The sequence below is a fragment of the Cornus florida genome, unplaced genomic scaffold (assembly GCF_030987335.1).
Source record: "Cornus florida cultivar Cherokee Brave unplaced genomic scaffold, ASM3098733v1 CherokeeBrave_3.0.0_Hap2_Chr11, whole genome shotgun sequence".
Classification (NCBI taxonomy): Eukaryota; Viridiplantae; Streptophyta; class Magnoliopsida; order Cornales; family Cornaceae; genus Cornus; species Cornus florida.
Window position 1 is genome coordinate 114,457,838 of NW_026775581.1, and position 26,902 is coordinate 114,484,739.

General features: G+C 37.2%; 2 protein-coding genes and 1 long non-coding RNA gene across 5 annotated transcripts; all 3 read left to right on the forward strand.

The window, feature by feature from the left end:
• The first annotated feature begins 7,834 nt into the window (after positions 1–7,834).
• LOC132285444 (putative disease resistance RPP13-like protein 1) lies at positions 7,835–15,744 on the forward strand. Of its 2 annotated transcripts, none has more exons than XM_059787641.1 (3): positions 7,835–13,463; positions 14,772–14,835; positions 14,941–15,744. In XM_059787641.1, the coding sequence occupies exon 1, from the start codon at positions 9,367–9,369 to the stop codon at positions 13,417–13,419; it is 4,053 nt and encodes a 1,350-aa protein (XP_059643624.1). In that variant the 5' UTR covers positions 7,835–9,366; the 3' UTR covers positions 13,420–13,463; positions 14,772–14,835; positions 14,941–15,744. The 2 variants fall into 2 exon arrangements, with proteins under 2 accessions (XP_059643624.1, XP_059643623.1); XM_059787640.1 differs by having other exon boundaries at positions 7,835–13,468; positions 14,941–15,743.
• Positions 15,745–16,570: 826 nt separating this feature from the next.
• LOC132280772 (uncharacterized) lies at positions 16,571–20,919 on the forward strand. 2 transcript variants are annotated; one of them, XR_009471699.1, is made up of 3 exons: positions 16,834–17,068; positions 18,597–19,429; positions 19,582–20,919. It is a non-coding gene; the product is annotated as an uncharacterized LOC132280772 (long non-coding RNA). The 2 variants fall into 2 exon arrangements; XR_009471698.1 differs by having other exon boundaries at positions 16,571–17,068; positions 18,597–20,919.
• Positions 20,920–21,805: 886 nt separating this feature from the next.
• Positions 21,806–25,454, forward strand: LOC132280771 (flavonol sulfotransferase-like). The gene has a single exon (XM_059782507.1). The coding sequence runs from the start codon at positions 24,191–24,193 to the stop codon at positions 25,211–25,213; it is 1,023 nt and encodes a 340-aa protein (XP_059638490.1). The 5' UTR covers positions 21,806–24,190; the 3' UTR covers positions 25,214–25,454.
• Positions 25,455–26,902: the final 1,448 nt, after the last annotated feature.

The window sequence follows — 26,902 nt, forward strand, 5'->3', positions numbered from 1 at the left end:
AGCACCCTCCTGATCATATAATTCGCTACTAGGAGGCTAATGACCAAGGGGTCCTCATGCGGGCGCTGGACTCTAGACAGATCATTGTTACCGAATCCAATGTTGATGCTGCCTGGTGCAACCGTGTTTACCGAAGACAATCTTCGTAACTTATGAGCCTCTCTCAGCCTGGATCTGTACAACTCTTCAGACTCTTCATCATCCTCTGACCTTCCATGTATAGCATGGATAACCTTTACCTGACCGCCCTCTACCCGTCGAGGGTTAACCTCCCGAGGTTTTACGTACTCCTTCGTGGCGAGATACTCCACCAACTCTCCTCTCGCTATCATGCTTTCTACCTGTCGCTGAAGGGACCTGCAGTCATTGGTGGTATGCCCATAGTCTCTATGGTAGGCACAATGTTTGCTTTTGTCCCTCTGCTCCAAGGGTTATTTCATGGGCTGAGGAGTTGTGAACCTCGTCTTATTATCTTGGAATAGGCGCGCTAAGGTAGTACGGAAAGGGGTAAGCCTGTCCTCTGTCCTTCGCCTCTTCTCAGGCGCTTGGGTGACTTGTGTGGCGGTATGAGGAACCTTCTGCATCCTTGTGCTCGCAGCTTTCTCTCGAGACTTGTTTTCCACTGTGACGAGGGTAGCGTGCTGCGCACGGTGGGCTACGTTTTCCTTCAACCGAATGTAGATTTGTGCCCTAGCGTTCAAAGTCTGCATATTCGGGGGGGAATATTTGACCAAGGATGTGTGAAACTTGGTTCCCTGGATCATTGCCAACTTAAATGTTTCAATTGCCGTGGCAGGGTGGCAATCTGCTATTTCCGAGGCCTCCATGTTAAACCTGGATAAGAAATCTTGCAGAGTTTCTCCCTTCCTTTGCCTTATGGTGAAAAGGTTGGCGATACTTTTCTTCTGCTTCTTATTTCCGCAATACTGGGCTAAGAACATAATGCACAAGGTCTCATAAACAGGGATAGACTTGTGTGGCCTATTCTTGAACCATTCTAACGCTGCTCCGGTTAAACTAGTAGGAAAAACCTTACACATCCACGGATCGTTATGATCGTTCAGTGCCATCTTTTGCGCATAATGATCGAGATGCCGAGAGGGGTCTCCTGCCCCATCGAACTGGGTGAAGGATGGCATAGTGAACTTCTTTGGTCTCTCCACAAGGTACACATCGTCAGTAAAGAGGGTCTTGACCAAGGAGTTCTTGTACTCTCTAGCCATCTCGGCTGGTGTCTGAACTCTTAATAGCTTCTTTTCGTCGAAGGCATCTTGTACGCGTGTGCCATCTGGAACGCCATTGGACCATACCGTAAGCCTATGGCTAGACTCGGCCTGTTCTACCTGTGTGCGGCACAGGAGATTATCCGAAGCAACCGCCTCGGACCTCGTCCCTTGCTTTTGTTGAACCTCTTTAGGTCGAGCCCCGTTAGGTGGTGTCCCGTTGGCCGGAGGCTCGTGAACTGGAGGTAAATTCTGGGTGGGGGGTGGTGCTGCAGCATCGCCTGGTGGTGGTTGTGGCGTTAGCCTGGCCATTGCCATGTGCAGCGTATGAGTCTGCTGCTGAAGCGCAGCTATCTGGGCGACACTCGTATCGTTTGCTTACCGGAGTGTCTCAAATTGGTGCAAGAACTCCTCTCGCATCTTTTGCACCAATTCTATCTGTTGATTCATTGCTAACTCTCCATTTGACATTCCAGATACGACTAAGGATTTGATTTGAAGAACAAGTGGGAGTATATTTTTATACGATTCCCACAGACAGCACCAAAGTGTAGGTGCAAAATTTCGCTCAACCAATAATGATTGAGAAAAATAAAACAACACACTCAAAAAAACAATAAGGATAAATAAGAACAGTGTATAGAGAATCGTAGAATTGCTTGATCTCTTTATTGGAGGTCTAAGCCTCTATTTATATACAAAAGATTGTGAAATTATGGTAGGACTCGCCTTGCTTGCCCTCCAATTCTTTCTATATAAGCATTCTTTACTAATAGAGTTCTTTCAATGTCTAATTTCCCATACATAGAACTTGCCTTGTACAGAACTTCCTATCTCAGAATTTTCCTTCTACGGTAAATCCTTCAACTGGTAGGACTTGTGCATTCTTGAATAATGGGCTGAACATATTTTGATCCGGCTGGGCTTGAGTATCTCTTGATTCGGCCTTGATGGAGGTTGGAGGATAAATAACAATGGTCTTGGGCTATAAATACCCTCAATCTGGGCCTGAGCATGATGGGCCTTATATGTCTTTGGAATGTAGATATGTGTAGTAATGACGTGTGCGCTTTTTATTGGAGGGAGTTTTTTCCCTCCACAGTATTCTTTTGGATACGTAAATTGTCTACAATTTGAGTGGGTTGTATTGATTCAAAATTGAAAGTAAGATAGTTAAGTTTAAATTATGTAAAAAAGTACAGGACACGTTAAGTTTAATTTTTATTAAAAAAGTACACTATCACAAGAGTCCCCTCTAATTCCCTTTTTAACTAGTAAATTGAAAAATCTATTAAATTACACCAATCTGCTATGTTTGGACCTTGACACTTTTCACTTTCAAAATTCAAAGTTTTATGCGCTCCTCCTTTTTTTTCTTTTTCTTTTTTAAAAACAAAAATTGGTAACAACAAAATCAAATATATGAAGTCAGGTGAGTCCTTAGGTGATGGGCTTTGGGCCAATGCACAAGATCTATGAGCTTTGTTTGGGTTTTGGGTTTGGACTCTCTGAGCTTTGTTTTTCCAAGTCTATTTGGGATTGTTTGTGTCCAAAGAAGGCCTTTCAAATGTACATTCTACCTTTTTTTAATTGTATTTGTTTCAACTTTGGGGGAAAAAAAAAAGTATTGTAGTACTTGTTTAATAAAAAAAACGACAAATGGCTGATAAATAGTATAATTGCTTAAAAGTTTTAAAATTAATTTTAAAAAAAGTATGGGTTAAATTAAAATTTTTGTAAAAAACTAAAGCAGTTTTCATTTTTATTTATTCATACGAAAAATGTCAAGAAATTCACTCAGACATTTTGCTTCTATGATTTTAGGAAAACTTTTTAATTTTAATAGTGTTGGCCTATAGTTGACTAAAACAATCAATAAGACAACATCAATAGAGAGTTAGACATTGTTGAGGTTAAAATTCGCCGCGGCCTGGTACGACATCGTTTCCTGTAAAACAAAGACGGTAAAGTCAAACACCGGTGTGGTGCCGGCCGTTGACCCTCCGACGATCAAGCTAGTAGAGGTTTCTAGAGAAAGAATTTCAATTGTCATTTCCCTAGTAGGAGTTTTTTTGTGTGTACCTTATTCTCGAGTCGTCGTCCTATTTATCGTCGCTTCCCTTATTCTTGATAAGGGAATTTCGTCATCCTTATCCCATGGAAATCTTATCCTTAATAAGATTTGTCATCATTCTTATCCATGGAAATCGTTACCTCTAATAACGAAATATTATCTTTGATCACCGAATAGATTTGGCAGCTGATCAACATTTAGTTGCCTTTATCGTTAAGTTAAGATAGGTTTATTTTTTCCTATCAGTTGCCCCCCATTCCCAAGCTTGCTCGTCTAGCTTTGGGAATGTAAGAATAATAATTTTTTTTTTTTTTTGGCACCCGGCACTGTTCCCTGCTGGGTACTGTTCATTGAACAGTATTTTTTTTTTTTACCCTTGGGTAATCTTCCATTGGATACTCTGGCATCGGGTAATGTTCCCTTGGGTACTATTTTTTGTACCCTGGGTTATCTTCCCTTGGGTACTCTTCCCTTTGGTACTATTTTTGGTATCCTTGGGTAATATTCCCTTGGTAAGGAAATAAATTGTATGAGTTTCACTCAGGTCGTCACTCCTTTAATAAGGGAATTAAATTTTACGAGCTTTACTCAGCTCGTCCCTTTAGTAAGGGACTTTTATTTACTATCCCTTATAATAAGGGGATAGTGATTACGGGATTCATTCAATCCGGGTCCTTTTAGTACAGGATATTTATCCCTTATAGTAAGGGGATATTGATTACGAGATTCATTCAGCCCAGGTTCTTATAATACAGGACATTTATTTACTATACCTTACAGTACGGGGATATGGATTACGGGATTCACTCAGCCCGGGTCCTTGTAATACATGACACTCATTTACTATCTCTTATAGTACGAGGATATGGATTACGGGATTCACTCAGCCCGAGTCCTTGTAATACAGGACACTCATTTACTATCCCTTATAGTACGGGGATATGGATTACGGGATTCATTCAGCCCGGGTCTTTATAATACGTGACACTCATTTATTATTTCATGTAATACGGGGATACTGCACGTATAAAAATAATTGACCAAGAGTCAAGGCAACTGAAAGGAATTTTATTAAAGACCATTATTGCCTCAAGGCTTATTGAAAACAAGATAACACGTGAGGGAGCTACCCTCTAATTAAAATGATTAACTAAGATGTCCATACTCTTTATTGTGAATGACTTGATAAGGCTAATTCTAGCTGTGAAACAATTTTTAGTCGGTATACTCATCTGAGTCCTTCTTATGATATGTGTTATCGCTCTGGTTGAAGAACGATATCTTGTATTTAGTATCATTTTCATCCCTGACGAGAGGGGCTGGCCTCTTTTTGTTCTCTCCTTCTTTCCGTACACTCATGATGTCTTCAGCGTTGATGTGTTTTTGCGCTCTGATCAGCAACTATACCATATTGGTGGAGGTTCTTTTGATAAGGAGAACAAGAATCTGGAGGTTTGGAGTCCTCCTATGAAAGCAGTCAAAGCTACCTTACCGTCTACCTTTTCTACCTGCAACATCTTTGCGTTGAATCGGGTGATGTATTCTCGGATCAACTCTTCCTTTTGTTGCTCCATGGTAAACAGGTAGGTAGCCGACCTCCTATACTTTTGACCTGCAATGAAGTGGCTCACAAATTACTTACTTAGTTCTTTGAAAGTGTTGATGGTTCCTAGTTTCAGCTTGTTGAACCAAACTCTTGCTAATCCCTTAAGTGTAGTGGGAAAAGTTTGGCACATGATTTCGTCTGGCACGGCGTGTAAATGCATAAGAGCTTGAAAGGTTTCCAGGTGATCGAGGGGATCTTTGGTCGCATCGAAGCTTTCGAACAAAGGCATCCTGAACCTGCTAGGCAGTGGACATTTCGTAACGGCGGGGCTGAACGGCAAGTTGGTCCTTTGTACCAGGTCATCTACGGTGGCATGACATTTCCCTGTCATAGCCTGCATTACATCTTCCATTTTCCCCTTGAGATCCTCGATCTGCAGGTCGAAATAGGTAACTTTCTTTGTCTTTTCCTTAAGACATAAAACTATGCCTTCATGAAGTCAGGAACTCCGTGGGAGAGATGGGTAGACCATCTCTCTATGTCAGTTTCCCACCAGCTTTGTTCCATTTCGGTCTCATTTTGGGGGGGATGATTATCCTGCTCTTCAAGATTCCCATTACCTCCGTTTGGACTTGAGAGATCCTGTCGTGGCAAGTTTTATTGAACCGGTGGAACAAGATATTGCAGGAGCGCTGCATTTTGCTGGAACAACTGGTCCATACCTTGACTCAGAGTTTGGACCTGTAGTTCCAATGCTGCAAGCCATATCTGGTCATTTGGGACGTCTAGGCTTTCACCTGACTCAACCATTTGACCAGATTCCTGCGACGGTGTTCCTTCGGTAACCATACCGGACCACAAACGTATATACCCAACCGAGTAATTAATTGATTCAAGGGAATCGTTGTTCCCACAGACGGCGCCAATTGTTGAGGTTGAAATTCGCCGCGGCCTGGTACAACACCATTTCTTGCAAAACAAAGACGGCAAAGTCAAACACCAGTATGGTGCCGATCGTTGACCCTCTGACGATCAAGTTAGTAGGGGTTTCTAGAGAAAGAATTTCAATCGTAATTTCCCTAGTAGGAGTTTTTTTTTATGTGTACCTTATTCCCGAGTCGTCGTCCTATTTATTGGTCGCTTCCCTTATCCTCGATAAGGGAATTTCGTCATCTTTATCCTATGGAACTTAGCCTATGAAAATCTTATCGGTTGATAAGGGAGCTGACTTTAGGGGAGAACGTATAACTTCGATGCGTAAGTAATATTTTTTCAAAAAGTTTTGTATTATGTCTTATAGGAAAAAATAACCATATTTTGGCCTAACGATAAAGGCAACTAAGTGTTAATCAGCCGTCAGATCTATTCGGTGATCAACGATAATATTTCGTTATTAGGGGTAATGATTTCTATGGATAAGAATGATGATAACCGAATAGATCTGACCCCTAATATGTCAGAATGATGATAATATTTTGTATTATGTCAGAATGATGATTTCGATGTTTATCATCATTCTTATCCATAGAAATCATTACCCCTAATAACGAAATATTATCGTTGATCACCGAATAGATCTGATGGCTGATTAACACTTAGTTGCCTTTATCGTAAGACCAAGATATGTTTATTTTTTCCTATAAGACATAATACAAAACTTTTTGAAAAACTATTACTTACCTATCGAAGTTATACGTTCTCCCTCAAAGCTCCCTTATCAACCACTTTTCCCCTTTCAATAATTTTTTATGACATAAGCTATTTTGAGGGGTGAAATGCCATATTTGCCCCCAAGAAAGACTGCAAAGACTTTTACATCTTCATTTTTATTTAAATTACTTGTATACCCTAATAGAAATAAAAAAGGGCAAAAAATAAAAACAAAAATATTAATTTTTTTTTTTTTTTTTAAAAAAAAAACCTCTGTTATCAACTTATCATACAACCATAGACCCATTTCCCCTCTCTGAATCACTCTTGCTGCGTACAGTACCATCATCAACCACTCCTTTCACTCCATCATCACCTCCATCATTCTCAAAACCCATTTATTCTCTCTTGTTCAAAACTCCACCAACACAATCAGCATTATCATGGTCATCATCAATCAAAGCATCATCATTTACTTCCCCTCTTCTCTCTTCTCAAAACCACCCTCGTCGCCGCCGACCTTTTCTTTGCCCGCTTCAATGTTAAACCCATGATCACCGCCCCCGTTTCAAACCCAACACCACCCCCCCCCCCCCCCCCCCCGGCGTAGAAATCGCACCGTTTCCGAGCAAGTGAAACAGGACGAAAGAATGTCAAAGGCGGCATCAGTTGTAAAAAAAAATGGCGACTACGAAGATTTCATCCTTCTTCTCTGTGGTGTCTCCCCTTTCTGGTGTGCTGAACTATACGGATGAAGATGCCAATCCCTCTACACGGCGGTAAAACTGCTGCACAACTTCGAAAGGAAATGATCGTCAGGGGGTTCGGTAGGAGGTCCGACTTCAGGCAGTCCGCGCCTCGTTGATTCTTATGGGTATCCCAACATAACATCGCGAAGAACATCTCGGATTTCCTTGTGGAGAAAACACAAATCGATTTACCGGTACGGACAATCTGCCAAACTAAATCCAATCCTTTGAACTCGCCGGCGCAATCGATCGGTTCCTCCACAAACACATGGAAAATCGCTGCCGGAATCGATGCACGTTGTGGAGGTACATACGTCACGGTCGTCGAAATCCAGAGATCCCCAGAGTCACCGATGAGGTAAGTACGGCGATGGTGATGGCAATGAATAAGTGAAGGTTGTGATTCTGATTTTATATTGAATAATGGGGTGATGACATTAATCGTGGTGGTTGTGAGAGTGGAGGTGGGGATGTGGTGGTATCAGTGGTAGATCATGCCGGAATACATGGAGGTAGTTGTCCGGCTGGAGACGACGCCAGTGGTTTGGGGGCGACTTTGATTGTGGTGGTTGTGGGGGCGGTATGTGGCGGTGGTTGTGGAGTTGGGAGTGGTGGTGGTTGTGGTGGTGTAACTAGGCGGACTTTGATGATGGGTTCAACAATGGTGGCAAGTTCAGGTCAGATCGATCCAAGTCTCATAATGTGTATATGGTGGATTGGTTCAATAATGGGATTAATTGGAAGTCTTTTTTCCTTGGTTCAGTTTTTTTCTTTATTTTTGCAAATATGGAAAATAGGGGGAGAATGGGACAAATGGGTAATTTATTAAAGGATTTTTAAATTAATTAAATTGATTTAATAATAGAGGATATTTTAGTCATTTAATATTGCCGGAGACTTTTGTGAAGGAGGTCAGCGTAATATTTAAAATATTAGGAGTACTAATTAGGCCTAAGTTAGAAAGACGAGTGATATTTTCCCAAACATCTTTAAGCATTAGTGATTTTTTGCACCCACTTTCCTTACATGGTCTTGTTGACAATCAAATTACTCAAATTCTCAAGACTACACAAGTTTGTGATTTTTTGCAACATAACTTTCTTTTCTTCCTCCAAAGCAAAAGGATTGCCCTATGAACTCAGCCAATTTTTTAATGTAAAATTCGGTGTCTCATTATTTCTTCATATTTCATAAGTACTCTCTCAGCCACTCCAAGCTTGTTTTCTAGTATCCCATTAACATGATCCCAATAACATGATCCCAATAAGGTCCATACCAAGAGAGATATATATATATTCCTTTACAGAACAACTTAAACGCCTCCTTTAATGGTATAGCGCTCCCCTGTTCTTAATTTGAAGGAACTCTTTGACACATGCTGCTTATAAAGTAGGATTTGGAGTTCTTTCACACTACATAAAGAGGGAGCGGGAAAATTTAAGTCACACAGATTAGAAATGGGAGTGAGAGCCGAGCCTGAGAACGGTACCCATTAAGAAGGATTGTGTGACTTTGCAGTTCCACAAGCCAATTGAAGATGTGTAATGCTTCTTCAATCATCCAACATGAACTGTAACTTCTTAGTAGAGGATTTCACAGTTCCGGCCTGCCAATTTTAAGACATTGTTTGAGAAAGTTTCAAATAAAGAAGTAATAATCTAAATTAAGCGTGATTAACAATTATAAAACAGTTAAGACACAGTAAATTTGAGCCTCATTGAAAAGGAAGGGGGGTTTAGCTACTTTTGTTCTTATCCATCTGAATGAAGAGAAAGACAAAGGGCTGAGCTGGGCATTGCAAAAGGGCCACCTTTTGAGCATTGTAATCCTGACTTTTGATAAAAGCTCTTTAGCTTGTAATATGTATGGTAATCTCCAATAATACTATTTTTTGATGGGATGGGACCATCATATGTGCTTTATGAAACCCGCCAGCAGCTCCTAATGTCCTAATCGCCTAGCGTCCTTAATTGACTTCCCAGTGAGTCAACCTTACTCATCATCAAGTTTCCACACAAAAAATAATTAACTTCTCTCTCTGGCTTATTTTTTGGTTTGCTTGCTATTGTTTTCTCTCGATCTTCACGTTGTTCATTGCTGATAATTGATTCCAAAGGTTGAAAGATGGCTATCGGAGAGATCTTTCTGTCTGCATTCATTCAGGTGCTGTTTCACAAGTTGGCCTCCCCAAAGTTGCTCAAATTTGCACGTCGAGAAGGAATTCACACTAAGTTGACCAAATTGAGCGATACATTGATGATAATTCAAGCCGTGATTGGTGATGCAGAGGAGAAGCAGATAACAGACAAAGCTGTGAAGATATGGTTGGAGCGTCTCAACGAACTGGCTTACGATTTGGATGATTTGCTGGACCAGTTTGCCACCGAAGCTTTGCGACGGGAGTTGATGGATCAGAAACCTCACGCCAGCACCAGCAGCAAGGTACAAAAATTCATCCCTATTTGCTTCACTGGCTTCCCTACTCCTGGTGCTTTTATGTTTGATTACAACATGAGATCCAAGATAGAGGACATCAATGCTAGATTACAAGCTATTGTAGCACTAAAAAATGACCTGGGTTTGGAAAAAAGTGCTGGAGGGGTGAGAGAAAGATTGCCCCCACCTGCTTGGGCAAACAAGTCTGATGTTTATGGCAGAGAAAAAGATAAAGAGGCAATACTTGAGTTGTTATTGAGAGATGAAACTAGTCATAAAGAGATCTCTGTCATTCCAATTGTGGGTATGGGAGGCGTCGGTAAAACAACTCTCGCTCAGCTTCTGTATGACGATGACAGTTTGAAGGGTCATTTTGATTTGAAGCCATGGGCTTATGTTTCTGATGATTTTGATTTTTTTAAGGTGACAAAGACGGTTCTTGAATCAGCCACTTCAATTGTTTGGAACTTCGAGGATCAAAATAAGCTTACCACTGAACTAAAGGAGTTCTTGTCTGGGAAAAAGTTTCTTCTTATTTTGGATGATATTTGGAATGAGAATCCCGAAGAGTGTGACAAGTTACTTAGTCCTTTTTCTGTTGGGGCACCAGGAAGCAAAATTATTATCACAACTCGTAGTGACAATGTTGCATCAATCATGGGAACTGTTCCTGCTGTCTACCTGAAGGGGTTAAATGATGATGATTGTCTATCTTTATTTGCTCAAAATGCACTCAGAAGAAGAAATTTTGATGCACATCCGGAACTCGAAGAAGTTGCCAAGAGAATAGTGAAAAAATGTAACGGCTTACCTTTGGCAGCAAAGACGCTTGGAGGCCTGTTACGGAATAAGTTTCGCCAAGATGAATGGGAAGATATATTAAACAGCAACATATGGGAGCTACCACAAGGGAGAAGTAATATCCTTCCGGCTCTGAGAGTAAGCTACCATCACCTTCCTTCCCATTTGAAGCGCTGCTTTGCTTACTGTTCAATATTTCCAAAGGGCTATGAATTTGACAAAGATGAAGTAATTTTGTTATGGATGGCAGAAGGTCTCTTACAACTATCTGAAAGGAAAAAACGCAAGGAAGATTTCGGCAGAGAATGTTTTGATGGTTTATTATCAATGTCATTTTTCCAGCAATCAAGTGGCAATAAGACTGGATTTGTGATGCATGACATTTTAAATGAACTAGCTCAATTTTTTGCTGGAGAAATATGTTTTAGGCTGCTGGACAAGTTTGAGGGCAATGAGCAATATACAATTCCTACATGTGCTCGCCATTTGTCATACACTCATCGAACTTATCAAGTCTTCCAAAAGTTTAGGGCTCTTTATCAAGTTAACCATTTGCGAACTTTCTTACCGTTATCTGAAAATGGTTCACATGGACAGCCTATCTCCTACTTAAGTCACAAGGTTTTATTCGATCTATTGCCTAAATTGCAATGCTTAAGGGTGCTGTCTTTGTCTGGTTATCACATAAGCAAGCTACCAGATTCAATTGACAATTTAAAGCAGCTGCGGTACCTTAATTTGTCTTATACTTCAATCAAATGGTTACCTCAATCATTGGGTACTCTTTGCAATCTGGAAACACTATTGTTACGCAACTGTGGCCGTCTGTGTATGTTGCCCCCGAGCATTGTAAATTTAATTAGCATGCGCCATCTTGACAATGCTGGCACCAAACTGTTGCAGGAGATGCCCTTGGGGATTGGTAAATTAACAAATTTGCAGACATTGTCAAAGATTATTGTGGGAAAAGGCAATGGGTTAAGACTAACGGAGTTGAAGGACCTATTGTATCTTCGAGGAATGCTTTCTATTGTAAAGTTAGAAAATGTAATGGGTGTGCAAGAAGCAATGGATGCCAATTTAGTGGGTAGGCAGCACCTTGATGAATTAGTGTTGGCATGGAGTCAAGAGTTGGATGATTCTAGAAATGAAAATTTTGAAATGGATGTACTTTGCAAGCTACAACCACATAGAAACCTAAAAAAGCTCAAAGTTGAGTTCTACGGTGGCATGAGTTTTCCAAGGTGGATAGGAGATCCAACGTTCTCTAAAATGGTGAATCTAAGTCTCAGTTGTTGTTCAAGATGCAAATCTTTACCACCAGTCGGACAACTACCCTTGCTCAAAGACTTATTTGTTGGAGGCATGCACGGAGTTAAAAGTATCGGGGCAGAGTTCTGCAAATACGATTGTCCATCAGAATTTCCAGCTTTTCAATCACTGGAGAGGCTAACGTTTGAAGATATGCCGGAATGGGAAGAATGGTGTTTCTTTAATAATGGGCCGGAAGAAGAAGCTACAGGAGAATTCCCTCATCTCCGAGTGCTTACTATACGGAAATGTCCCAAGTTGAGGAGGGTTTCAATTTTAAAGCTTCCCTCTCTTTGCAAATTACACCTGCAAGAATGTGATGAGGTGGTGTTAAAAAGTTTTACTGATTTGAACTCACTTATTACTTTTAAAGTCACGAGTGTTGCAGGGCTATCTAAACTCCCGGAAGAACTGATGCAATTTTTGGCGGCACTTGATTTTCTTGAATTTAATAAATGTGAGCAACTGGTTACTTTGTGGGAGAACGGTTTTACATTGGATGACGAAGATATATCCCCAGTGCCCTTTTGTAAACTTCGGACATTGAAAATACTTCACTGTGCCAATCTGGAGAAGCTACCAAGTGGGTTGAACAACCTGACGTCTCTTGAGTGGTTGACTGTGATTGGGTGTCCAAAACTTGTGTGCTTTCCAGAAAATGGTGTTCCATCCAAGCTTTCGGGCCTTTGGCTGGAAGTGTGCGAGGGTTTGAAGTCCATCCCTGATGGCATCTCTCATCTTGAATTTTTGTTTGTCCTAAATTGTTCGTCTTTGAGTTCATGGCCGACAAACATGTTTCCCACCATACTCAAGCATATTATTATTGATAATTGCATGCAATTGGGGTGGGTTTCAGAAACAATGGTATGCGAGAGCAGCAGCAGCAGCAGCATGTCAGCACTTGAAACTATAATCATAAAGAATTGGACAAATATGGGAAGGTTAGTTGGGTACCTGAACCATTTCGCAAATCTCAAACTTCTGTCCATACACAATTGCGATAGTTTAGAGTGTTTCCCAGAAAGAGGTTTATCCATTCCCAACCTCAGAAAACTAATAATCCACAACTGTGTGAATCTGAGGTCCTTGCCACCATTCGACCAGATTCAAAACCTCTCAATCCTCCTATTACGTCATTGTCCAAATGTTGAGTTGTTTGGAAATGGGAATTTGCCCCCAAAACTTGTTGAAATTTTAGTTGATGGTGATTATGGAAAGCCATCCCTGTCAGAGTGGGGCCTGCACAGACTCACCTCTCTGGAAAAATTCTGCATCTTTGGTGGGCTTTCAGAGATGGTTCGCTTTCCTGATAATGATGAAGAAGAGTACTTGTGTGTGTTTCCTCCAAGTCTAACCCAGTTATTTATTGGCAATCTCCCAAATGTGGAATCCATATCGTCAAAGGGGCTCCGGAACCTCACCTCTCTTCAACATCTAATATTGCTCAACTGCCCTAAGCTCGAGTCCTTGTCTAAGGAGGGGCTGCCTTCCACGCTTCAAAGGCTGGAAATAGTTTTATGTCCAAAACTAAAAGACAGGTGTAAGAAGGGCAGAGGGGATTATGAGCACATCATCGCCGACATCCCCTGCGTGGAGATAGACAATCGTTACATTTATGAAGAAGAATAAGAGATCCCCTGATCGAACAGAGTTCGTTCTTTCTATCAGCTAAGGTAAGGTAAGGTCACTTCACTCACATCCAACTCTTTTTCAATTCCAATTTCCTGCATTGCCAAACCCAAACAATCCTCCTTTCCATCATTTGATGCTTCTCTTGCCTAATGAACTAGCACAAACTCTGTAATTCACCACATCTCTGAAAGTACTTACAAATAAAGAATATATACTTTTCTTTCTTCTATTTTTTTTCCTTTTAATATCTCAAGACATGGATGTTCAGGAAAGTTTTTCATGCATTATTTTCATTCAGTTGTAAAATTGTCTTTCAGCACTTTCTGATTAAAATGATCCATAGGGAGTGTTCGGCATACTGGGCACACCGTCTATTATGCTTAGTTGCCCTAAAATGGCGTATATGTGTTCTTATATTCATACTCTGCATTCTGTTTTGCTAATGCTTCAATATACTTCTTATATTATTGATTTACTCTATGTGTTAATGTGTATGAACTGTTCTTCTTTTTTCTTTTCTTTTCGTTTTTTTTTTTTTTTTTTTTTTTTCATAAATATGCTCCATGGTGACTCTTATGCCTAGTTTTAGGTATTCTTTGTTCTGCACTGTGTGTCCAATATCCCTAGTTGCTGTAAAACGCTATAGGTGTGTTCTTTTGTTAATGTTCTACAAATGTTTGAATATTGTCCATTTCAAATTTTCTTGTTAGTATGGTCTTACTATTTAATATTGGTTTGCCCAAAACCATGGCCTTGAGTAGAAAGGAATGAAAAAATAGAAATTCATGTAGCCCAAAGTGGATCCGATATAGACAGTTTTAAAATGAATACAATCAAAAGGTAAAATTGTGACCTCTTTTTTCTTTAGTCTTTGTGGTTTGATAGTGTAGACCTTTTTAGCATCCATGTTTGGTGGATTTATCTGTGTTAATGGTAGAAATTGTTGTCTCTTGCTCGTATTAGGTTTTTAACAAACCCTTTTTTTTTTTCTTTTTTTTTTTTTTCTTTTTTTAATGGGATTATCATTAGTCATGATCTATGTGGCGTTTATGTGGAGAGATCTTACGGCAAACAATTAGGTTGTGTGAAGAGAAATCCTTGGCTTGTTAAAGTCAACTTTTTTCATTTCTTCTAATATTGCATTTTGATGTCTTGGGTGCTGATTATATTCTTGATTAGTATATATGTTCATTATCTCTTTCAACAGTTTGGCTGTAACAAATCTAACCTTCGGTTACACGGTGAATCATTTAACGAAGCATATGTTAAGAGTTACTGTTTTGCCTTACCAATATTAAATCTGCATATAACAAATAGAGTTGAAAATGAGCTTCTGGTTCAATTTGCAGCTCTCTGTCAGAAGACCAAGTTCCACGAAGATCTGTGTGCGTTTTCGGATTAGAGTCTTCTCAGGTGCTTTGAAAATTTTGACTTTTCCGTTATAATTATTCATCTTTATGCGAATTGATGTATCAGCTTGGCTCTCTATTTGAGATCTCTGTGCCTGGTAAAATGCAGGTCAACCTGAATTTATCACACGAAATATAGGTTACAGATTATCAAGCCGTATCGGTCGATACGCGACGTATTAGCCGGTTCATAACATCTTTTCAGTAGTTCGTTACCATTACACACTTCTATGAACTGGTTGGTTTGGCCGGTTTATATCGATATTCGTCTGAGTTCGTTACATTGCGGCCGCGACTACGAACCATGGTTACGAGTGAGAGGTTTTTTTTTTTTTGAATGAATTGTACTGCAAAACAGTTAAGGTTGATGGTATTATTATTTGATGCTATGGAATGAACCAAATACAACCACAAATCACCCACATAAATTCAAATTGATGTAAATTTTATGAGATCAATATGGAATGTTTTGTTTAACTCAGAGGAGTCAAAGAAATGTCTCTTCTCCACAGCAATTAACACTTGACTCTTCTGATCCTGTTGTTTTGCAAAATTTCAAGACATAGAAAGTTTTCTTTCGCAATATCTAAATTTGTCTGTCAAATTGTAAGGATTTGGTGGCTGTTGCCTATGATTTTCTTCCAAAAAAAATAATCCATTGAAACTGTTCTGTGTAGTTTCTGTAATATTAAATGTTTTGCATATATGGCAGTGTGTCTTGATGTAATTCGATGCTGTACAATGATTCACATCGCTATACATAACTTCTTTTCTTTTTTCTCCGGATTTCTTTCTTCTTCTTTTATTATTATTATTATTCAAAGCCACGCTCTCTCTATCCATCCTTCACGCCTCTTTACATTTTGAATTAATAAATTTGACGAGGCTTAATGATCTAGTAATCAAACTTTGTTGTTTTATAAACTTTAAAATTTACTCTTTCTTAATTGTAGTGCAAATTTCATTGTAAAGTGTGTTTTTTTTAAGGGCACAGTACAAAAAGTTCCCCTCAACTTATAATATTTTTCCAATAAACTCCCTTGTCCAATTTTTTTTATCAAAGAACTCTCCTCAACTATCTGAAAGGAGTAAACGAGTTAATATTTGGACCAAAATGTTCTTTTATTTAAATTTTAATTCTTCCGAACTTCAAAAATTCATATATCACAAAACATATATTTAAAAATTGTAAATAATATATGCACAAAAAACTTTTGAAATAAGAATTCCAGAAATATAAGATTTGTGTAACAAACCTTCATAACCAGAGGAAATAGGAAATATAAAAATTTACTCCAACAATCTTATTTTATTTTAAAAATACTCGAGATATTTGTAAAAAAAATTTCACGAATTATTCATTTACATATGGAAATGAATATATAAAAAATTTAGCCCCAACAGAGATTGATTTAATGAGATATCATATTTTGCCTCAAAATATTTTCATTCTTTTATAGACTCGCCATTTAAAAAAAAAAAAAAAATGAATAAGATTATTAAAGTCTATTTCTCTTTGGTTATGAAGTTTAGATAAATAAATCTTATATTTCTAAAATCTTTGTTTTATAAACTTTTCGTACATAAGTTATTTGTAATATTTGGATGTACAGTTTGTTTATGATATATGAATTTTTAAAGTTCGAGAAAATTAAGATTTAAATAAAATGACATTTTGGTTTAAATATAAACTCTTTTACTCCAAAATAGTTGAGGGGATTCTTTGGTAAAAAATTAAACAAAAGAGATTTATTGAAAAAATGCTACAGATGGAAGTTTTTGATAAAAAAAATTAGACGAGAAATTTTACTAAAAAAGTTATAAGCTGAAGAGAGTGTTTTTGTAATTTGTCCTTTTTTTAATTAGATTTTTTATTTATAAATTTGTCTAGTAATAAATATGAATCTCAATTTGAACTAAAAACGAAAAAAGAAAAAGAAAATGTATTAAGTTGATTAGTCATACCATCCATTGAAAATAATATATTAAGAAAAAAAATTGAATTCATGCCCTAACAATCCTCACACACCCCTATATATAGAATACCCTATCCTTTCAAAACCCTGCGCCGCGTGCGCCGTGGTCGAGTCATTACTCCACCAGCACGCCCCAGACTAGACGCGACGGTTCTTCTCTTTCACTTTCCCAACCCTAATTTGCAAAAACCTTCGGCTTCCACGAGTCACTAGCTCAGACATCCCAGTCTCCGAAGGATGGATCCATATCGGAACTCGCAGGTAGGGTTTTCAACCTCCTCACTCTGAATTATGTATTGATATCTTCGATTTTTATCATTGATCGGCTTTCGCTATTTAAATGACATAACAAATCTATTTTTTCTCTTTTTGTGTTTGTATAGTCTCGTGATTATTGATCCTTTTAGTATATTTGTGTGTTTTTAATGTGTTTGAAAATTGCCTAAACATATGTATGTTGTTTCACTTTGATATTTTGATATAGTCTCTACCTGATTTATTAGTCAGATCCGGAAATTTATTTCTAGTTAAACTAATACGTGGAATCTGAAAATCTATGTGTAATCTAATTTTTATTATTTTTTATTTTTATGTAAATGTATAATCTCTCTAAATCAGAAATCAAGCTAATATTTGGAATCTAAATATATATTATGTAATTGGACCATCTGAATATTCAGTTCTTACCTTTTAAATATATGAGATGGCTCAACCCTTATTGTTCGAGCTCTCTCATTCTCTCATTCACACTTCTTTTTCTTTTTTGTTTTACTGCTTTTTAGTGTGCTTTCTTTGCTTTTGAATACTCTGCATAAAGTTGGGAAGCTCAACAGTCTGTGTACATATGATAGCAGTTCATTTCATGGTAGACACGAATGAAATTTTATAAGTGGCATGGACAAGTTTCTTTCGACAGAGTTCAATCTCTTGTAGTTGGGAAATAGTTTTACTCCTTGCCAACCTTGGATTTGTTAGTTGCATTTTTTGACGACGGGGGATTCATTTTCTAAAAAGCTGAATGTGTTTACTCTTTGTACAAGTTTATAGTATTCTGCCATATGTTTTCTAGATTTTAGATTATATTTTTTTTATAACCTTGTCTTATATTGTACTGCTCTTATTACCAAAGCCTTTGTAGCCTAAACTAGTAGCATTTTTTAGAGCAGAGAAGTTTCTATTTTATATATATATATATATATATATAATATCAGAATTTAACAATTAAGAGACGTACAAGATTAATGCTAGTAAAATTCAAATTCGCATTTGATTACCAAAGTTCAACACTTTCATTATTTGAAATTATTAATTATTTTATATATATTTAAGAAAGTATTTTGTATACAGGAGCAACTCAGCACTAGGACATTCAACTTTTGGGGACAAAGCCCTTTGGAATGGTTTACACTTTATACTAACATTTAAAACATGTTACACATATATTCTTAATTAGTTATTTATTTATGTTTATGTCTTTGTGTGTATGAGTAAAACTATCTCTAGCATAATCTTCTTTGGTTATGCTAAAACATATTTGTTTTATACTAATTATTTTATATATATTTAAGAAAGTATTTTGTATACAGGAGCAACTCAGCACTAGGACATTCAACTTTTGGGGACAAAGCCCTTTGGAATGGTTTACACTTTATACTAACATTTAAAACATATTACACATATATTCTTAATTAGTTATTTATTTATGTGTATGTCTTTGTGTGTATGAGTAAAACTATCTCTAGCATAATCTTCTTTGGTTATGCTAAAACATCTTTGTTTTATACTACAGGCCCTAGTCAATGAAAAGCTTAAAAGTGCTGAGATCGATGGATCTCATTTACCTGTCACTTCATCATCATCCAAACTACTTCTTCCATTGTATCACAATAAAAAATTTCCGAAGTTTGAAAGTTTGGCATTCAAACTAGCCATGTTAGATCCTTTAACTGCTCGGATTCAAATTTTCACAAGGTCTTGAGATTCCTTAGAGATGATGATGGCCACGGGGTGGGAATCATCAGGATATACGGAATGGCGGGAGTAGGAAAGACAACCATCTTGAAGAAACTCGACAATGAACTTGCAAATCAGTCATATGGCAAATTTGATGAGGTGATATGGGTTGTGTTGTCCAAAGGTCAAAATAGTGTGGAGAGCATTCAAGATAAAATTGAAAAAAAGCTAAGTTTTCAAGTGGACAAATGGAGGGATTCAAGCCAAGATGAGAACAAACAAGAAATCTTTAGAATTTTTAAAATGAAGATATTTGTGTTACTTTTGGATGACATAAGGAAGCAGATTAATCCTCCTGAAGTGGGAATTCCACTTCAATACAATCAAAACAAGGCCAAGCTAGTATTCACCACTCGTTCTAAGAAAATGTGTCGTCTTATGGAAGCTAAGATTAAAGCAGAATGTTTGGCACGGCAGGAAGCTTGGGATTTGCTAAAGATAGGTGGGAGAAGAGACCCTATCACAGAAGATGTTTGCAAAGAGTACGGCGGTTTTCAATCGGTGCTGGTTACAATTGGATTAGTTCCAATGGAAAACAAATAATATTTTGTACACAGGAGCAATGAGCAAGAGGACATTCAACTTTTGGAGACGAAGCTCTTTGGAATGGTTCACACTTTATACTACCATTTAAAACATATTACATATATATTCTTAATTACTTATTTATCTATGTGTATATCTTTGTGTGTGTAAGAGTAAAAACTTTCTTTAGCATATTCTTCTTTGGTTATTCTAAACATCTCTGTTTTATACTACAGGCCCTAGTCAATGATGAAAAGCTTCAAAGTGCAAAAGCTTCATAGTGTTGAGATTGATGAGTACATGTACCATGAATCTCGTTTAGCCAACACTTCTTCATCATCTTTTATTACTTCTTCCATTGCATTACGATAAAAAAAATTCAGAAGTTTGAAGGTTTGACACGCGAACTAGCCATGTTAGATCCTTCAGCTGTGACCAATTGTAACTACTGCCAATGGAAAACCGTCACATTCTTTGCAAACATCTTCTGCGAGCTTCAGTAGTAGAGGATCTAAATTGAGGGTCTCTTCTCCAACCTATCTTTAAACAAATCCCAGGCTTCCTGTCATGCCAAACATTTTGTTTTAATCTTCTTTTTGCTTCCATAGGACCACACACTTCCTTGGATCGGGTGGTGAATACTACCTTGGTCTTGTTTTGATTGTTTGAAAATGGAATTCCCATTTCAAGAAGATCAATCCGCTTCCATATGTCATCCAAAAGTAATACAAATCTCTTCATTTTCAAAAGCCTTGTTTTTTCTCATCTTGGCTTTGATCCCTCCATTTGTCCTCTGAAAACCTAGTTTTTTTCCAATTTTATCTTGAATGCTCTCCACACTGTTTTGACCTTTAGACACCACAACCCATATCACCTCATCAAATTTGCCACGTGATTGATTTGCAAGCTCATTGTTGAGTTTCTTCAAGAAGGTTGTCTTTCCTACTCCCGCCATTCCGTATATCCCGATGATTCCCACCCCATGGCCATCATCATCTCTAAGGAAGCTCAAGACCACCTGAAAATTTGAAGGCTAGTTTGCGCGCCAAACTTTCGAACTTTGTAAATTTCTGATTGTGATGCAATGGAAGAAGTAATAAAAGATGCGGATTGCAGTACTGATGATCATATTGGTAGGGAAGGAAGCATATTGGTAGGGAAGGAAGTTTTGAGTGTATTCGCAAAGCTACATAGATTCTGCTTCACCTACGAAAGCTAAAGAGCACCTACGGTCATCCATTGCCCTTACCTACCTTCTATGATTGAAGTCGAACTAAATTACTGTCTGAAGCTTAACAAACTTCCTTTTCACTCAATCACTCCAATAGCAGTGTTTGGTGGCTGTTGCCTATAATTTTCTACCAAAAAATGCTCCATTGAAACTGTTGTGTAGTTTCTTCAATCTTAAATTTTCGCCTACTTATGTCTGATGGTTGGATGTTTTGTACAAACAGTTTCCGTAATCTTAAATTCTTTCATCCTGGCTGTATGTCTTGTGCTTAGATGTTTGTACAAACAGTACAATGTTGTAAATGTATTCCTTTTATTAATGCTCTATGTTCCATTTGCTACTATCTGAACATTATTAATTTTAACTCTTCATGGTTTGTTAAAATGTTACTTTTGGCTTAACATATTTTAAATTTTATTTTATCATCTCCTTGGCTTTTGAATATCCTATTGGTACCTTGATACTGCAATTGATACATGAGGTGGAATTTTCTGAAACTTGGTTGGACTTAATTTTGGTTGGTAAGACTGATTTGTCTTTGAAATTACAATTGTTGAACTTCAGCAAGTTTTAGACTCTATTTTGAACTTGTGCAAGTTGCATTAAATTATTATTATTATTTTGTAACTGCAAATTCTAGTATTTTTCAAACACAGCACGCACAAAGTAATTTATCTTGTCCCAACATACTTAGGTAATTTATTGGGAATGTTATTGTATATTGACGAAGATAATTGTTGAAAAATTATGTCGGGTGGTTTGTGGATCTCATTGCATAACAAAAATAGTTCGTGGATCTCATTATAACCACTTTATTTGTAACAGACCATCATTGGGTTGGGTGTCATCAGTTATCACCTCATCAATGCTACTGATATTATGCACCCCCCCATTACTGGTATGCCTTTTGTTTTGTATGACAGCTTTTCTATTGGGATCTATATTCCTACTACTGATTTGGCTTATTATCAATCTGCACATGGCAAAGAGAATTGAAACTGAGTTTCTCGTCATCAATTTGCAATTTGCAGCTCTTTGTTGAAAATTTTCTTTCATAACCTTCCAGGAAAAATAAGAATTTAAAAATCGTATCATAATTGATAAGAATTTAAAAATCGTATCATAATTGTTCATATTTTATCGCAAGTCATCTGTTTTATGTGTATTTGGTGTATTGGCGCTTATTTTTAGATCTCAGATTTGCCTAATAAATGTTTGTCCGGGCGGTGTTGGTTGCTTTGGCTGCTCATATTGTTTCCGGTTAGAGTGATTGAACTTTGTCATTGAGCTGCATTGCCCACAGGTAACAAGTGACTAGTTTTTGCTTTCAATGAACTGTTTTCTGCTACTCGACAAATGCAACCGTAGACCATCTGTATGAGTTGCAATTGTGGTAAAAGATATAAAAATGACCAAATACTTGTGTGGTTCTATTTTTAATGTCAGTGACCTATTATAGATGTTGGGTGCGGGCGCGACATGTTATTAGTGTATTAGTCAATCATAATGCATTACGTAGTATTTTTTAAATAATTGATCCACCTATTTATAAAATTAGTGATAACGAAATAATATGTGCATTCCAATATCATGATTAACAATATTTAAGAGTGTTAATATTTAAGAATGCATTACCTAGTATTTTTGAAAAAATTGATCCACCTATTTATAAAATTAGTAATAGCAAATTAATATGTACATGGTAATTGGATGAGTACATTAATGGCATGTTAATATTTAAGAATAGCATTACGTAGTTTTTTAAAAAAAATTGATCTACCTATTTATAAAATTAGTGATAACGAAATAATGTATGTGGTAATTGAACGAGTACATTAATGACATGTCGCAACTGGCACATCATATCATGGTTATATTTATAAAAGTGTTAATGTTTAAGAATGTTTTGGTGTACCAATCAATGTATGTAGTTTGTCAATTTTTCGGTGCAACACGCTGCCCGCCCCATTCCTGAGTTCCAATGTAAGTCCATTTTATCATATGGAGTACATTAATTGGGTGCATTATCAGGAAACAATTACACTAAAAAAATCATGTCAAGACTTTCTTTTAATTTAATTAATTTAAATTAAGCCATTTAAATTTCGGATGCTTGCTTGAACAAATAATTAAATTCATCATGTAAAAATAATAATAATGAGACAAAAAAAAAAAAGAAGAAGCAAACAAACAAATTTTACTCACATCACGATTGGAGATCATATCTAATAGCTTCTCCAGCTCTCAAAGGTTTTAGACCTACCACATAATTTAAATTTAATTAATTATTTTGTTTTCTATGAAACAGCTTGATCTCTCACATTCGGGCATAATGGTTGTGAATTGAGTTTTCATTAATTAAATCTGAATCATATTATAAGAATTGATACAAGAATTGTGCCACGAGTCATATCTAAGTCAATTACTGGACCAAGGGTCGGCCTCAGGTTAGGAAAAGAAACCAAGTCCATATTAGCAAATATCCCATATACAGACACAGCTCACTCCCGCCCTTTCAAGAAGTTGAGAAGCAGGGGAAATGGAGCCGTGGGAAGCATTGGACATTGACGATTCTGACCTCCCTTCTCTCCTCCCTCCGAAGTCCGTCCTTGCAAGCGTCAAAACCATTCCCTCAATCAAACAACCCAGAATCTCTCTCTATCATACTAGAATAAAGAATAACTGAAATTTATTCAATTTCTTGTTAATTACCTTAATTGAATGAATTATAAAATAATATATTTAAAATAATAATAATAATAAATCTCTCCACATGGTCTCCATAACTAAATGGACAAAATCTGTACGCGTTCAAAATTTGTGATATTGGAAGATCCTAAAACTACGCACGAGGAATTGGTGATCGAAATGGAGAGATCCTAAAATATATCTCTCCATAATATTATGTATGGCAATGCTGGATGAGAAAGCAACATAATGGATGTATATGACCAGTACTGACGTAGTATTGACCGATAATTAAAACAAATTTTTTTTATTTGCATGGGAAAGCAGAACTCGTGGTTGTGATTTTAGTGATGTGTGTTTTTTGGGATGATGATAATCGTCCTCATCTAACATTTCCCTCTGCATCTGAACAATGAGGTTGGGCCTTCACACCAAAATGATGTGTGTCATAATTAACCCAACAAACAGCGTATAAAGCCAGTACTCTGTTTCACTAAACCCTAATTTGATCATTTTAAGTTTGAATTTGAAAATTTGTCCAGATTCGGTAAAGTGAGTCCTGGATCTAATAGGATCTCCGGTCATACATTATGGTCCATTTTTCGGCAGGTGAGATTGAGAAGCATACACATGCACTCTTTATTTATTTTCAGTGAACCATTGAGTTGGGTCATCAGCTAAGAAACAAATATACTTAAAGGTGATGTGTCCGTAGGTGAATACAGCTTAGACATATATGAAATAAATAATTTTCAAATTAAATATTTTATTTTCAAATTGAATGACACGCAAATAAAAAAAATAATAATGATAATTAATACACCCAACAAGCATTATATAAACCTAGTACTCGATCTTATCTTACTACCAAAACTCATCACAACACTAGCACTTCCTAGACAGGTTTAATTAGGCCTTTCATTTTCATGGAACCCTCATTCCCTTCCCAAAGAACCTCATTGGACAAAGAGGAGGAATCATCTCCAAATGGCCATGAAAGCAGATACAGAGACATCATCTCTACTCTCCCTAAAGATGATAGTTGGAAACCCTTAGGCTTTCATTACCAATATCAAGGCTTTTGGTATTTTCCGGCCACCTTCTTAGAAGGAATCATGTCTGCTCAAGAACAATTCGAGGCTCAGCCTAGTGACATACTGGTGAGCAGTGTCCCAAAATCCGGCACCACCTGGCTTAAAGCCTTGACTTATGCTATCGTTACTCGAGCTCGTTTTGATCCCTCCACCACCAGCCCTTTACTCACCACCATGCCACATGAATGCATCCCAACGGTGGAGGGTGACCTCTTTCACAACTCAACAAACCGAGACCCTCAACTTCCACTCGTGGCCACACACATTCCCTATACATCCTTACCAAAGTCCATTATGGATTCGGGTTGTAAAATTGTTTACATTTTTCGGGATCCCAAGGATGCATTTGTTTCACTATGGCATTTTGCTGGTAGGTATATTGCTCCAAAGGACCATAGAGAAGAATATTGTCCTTTAGAGGAGGCTTTTAAGTTGTTCTGCAAAGGAATGTCTTTCTATGGACCCTATTGGGATCATGTTATAGGGTACTGGAAAGCGAGCTTGGAATGGCCCGGGAGGGTACTCATCCTGAAATATGAAGATGTTATGAGAGACACCGAATTTCATGTGAAAAGATTGGCCGAGTTCATGGGGTATGGTTTCTCATTAGAGGAAGAAAAGGAAGGTATGGTGCAAAAAATCATAAACTTGTGTAGTTTTGAAAATTTGAGCAACTTGAGTGTTAACAAGACCGGAATGCATCGCTTACGTAGCTCTAGCTTGCTGGAGATAGAAAAGAGTTCATTCTTTAGGAAAGGGAAGGTCGGGGACTGGAAGAATCATTTGAGTGCAGAAATGGCGGAGGAGATGGATCGGATCACTGACCACAAGTTTGGCAGCGTAGGCTTGCGTTGAAACGATGAGTGCAGAGTTGGCTGAAGAGAAGATTGGCAATTGTGGCTTGACATGCCGTTAATTCATCGATGGCATAACCATGAGCTCATTTAGCTTTGGGTTCTTGCGTGTATATCAACCATTTTTCATTATTATGCTGCATTTATTTTTTATTTGTAATGTTCTCCAATCTGCTTTAATTATGTAACCAAAACAATTGGTATTTTGATGTTTACAAGTGTTGCTTTGCGTGTTGATTCAATTACCTAAGCTGCTTTGATCCGTATTACGCAACTGGTATTTTGATTTGTATTGTCCCAGCTGCTTTGACCAGGTGCTCGAACCTCTCACCTTCCATGTGAGAGAAGTTGTTATTATACCGAGTTAATATCCCGATGATAGCTGTTTTGATCTTATTAGACTATTAAAGGGGTGAATGCAAACGTGAGAAGATCTTTTCACAATGACAATTTGTGCCGAAGGGTGATAGAATTAAGAGTAGGTAAATATCTGGAATTAATTTGCCCGGCAATTCTTATTATTTTCACATTATAAACTGGAAAATGCTTCTCAAACACCAAAGCAAGGGTTGTTACCTTAGTGATATTGATGTCATTGGCACGAGTTCAAGGGGTTTATTTCGATGTAAAATATTTTTTTAAAAAAATATTATTTTATTTTTTGATGTTTAATTATCGTAATTTTACGATATAAAAAATATTAAAACTTAACAAAAGTAACTTACTCATTAATTTTCAACAAATTATTTTATACGTCATGTCTGATGGACTCGACCTGAACTTCTACCTACACTTTTAACAAATACCCAAAAAAAACATAAATAAAGAAAATATTTTACCTATATAAAAAAATCTTATCTAAAAAAATATTTATTTCGAAACAAAACCAAATCTCAAATCATTTCTCACTCCAACACCCTGTTGAAACAGATAATTGCCTTTTCTTCATTACCAAAACATAAGCCTACTAGTTAACAACAAAGTGAGATTGGGAACGGGAGCGGGCACACAGTGTGGAATGGAAATGAGAGCAGCAACACATTTTTAAGAGAATTGTGAGACTTAAGTTAATATAGAAAATGGATATGCTTTTTTTAAAATTAAAGCAAAATGGATATTAATATATATATTATTTACAAATAGAGGGGTTGGGACATATATTAGGGAGTACCTCTTTTGAGTTCTGCCATGTCTCATCCGTAAAGCCATTTTCAATTTTACCCTGTGCACGTACCATAATTCTAATAGGTCGACAAACCAGAATTACCCATGAAATAACAGAACTTTTTTTCAAAATCACAAGACATTGATAAATGCACAAAACTTTATTACTTTACATTTAAAAATAAATATTTGATTTTTTTTTTTCTTTTTCTTTCAACGAATTAGTTTCGGTTTAAACACCCCACTCAAAAGAGTGATGATACCATCATAGCTAAAATTAAAAATATAAATAAATATATATTTTTTTAAATTCTATTGGACCATGTTAGTAGACTTGATAGGTGTTATAAGTGTGAACTTGTCATGTTAAATCTGGATGAAAAGTAAAATTAATATAAATAATTGGGTTATTGGGTATGCAACACGACTTTTTGAATAAACGGGTAAACTATCAAAGTCCAGACACACGGTCACACACCTGTGACCTGATGACAATGAAGGCTTACGAGTTCGGGTGGACAGTGGA

Excerpts from the sequence above, each read along its gene's own strand:
- LOC132285444 (XM_059787641.1), top strand. The coding sequence starts at position 9,367 with ATGGCTATCGGAGAGATCTTTCTGTCTGCATTCATTCAGGTGCTGTTT.
- LOC132280771 (XM_059782507.1), top strand. The coding sequence starts at position 24,191 with ATGGAACCCTCATTCCCTTCCCAAAGAACCTCATTGGACAAAGAGGAG.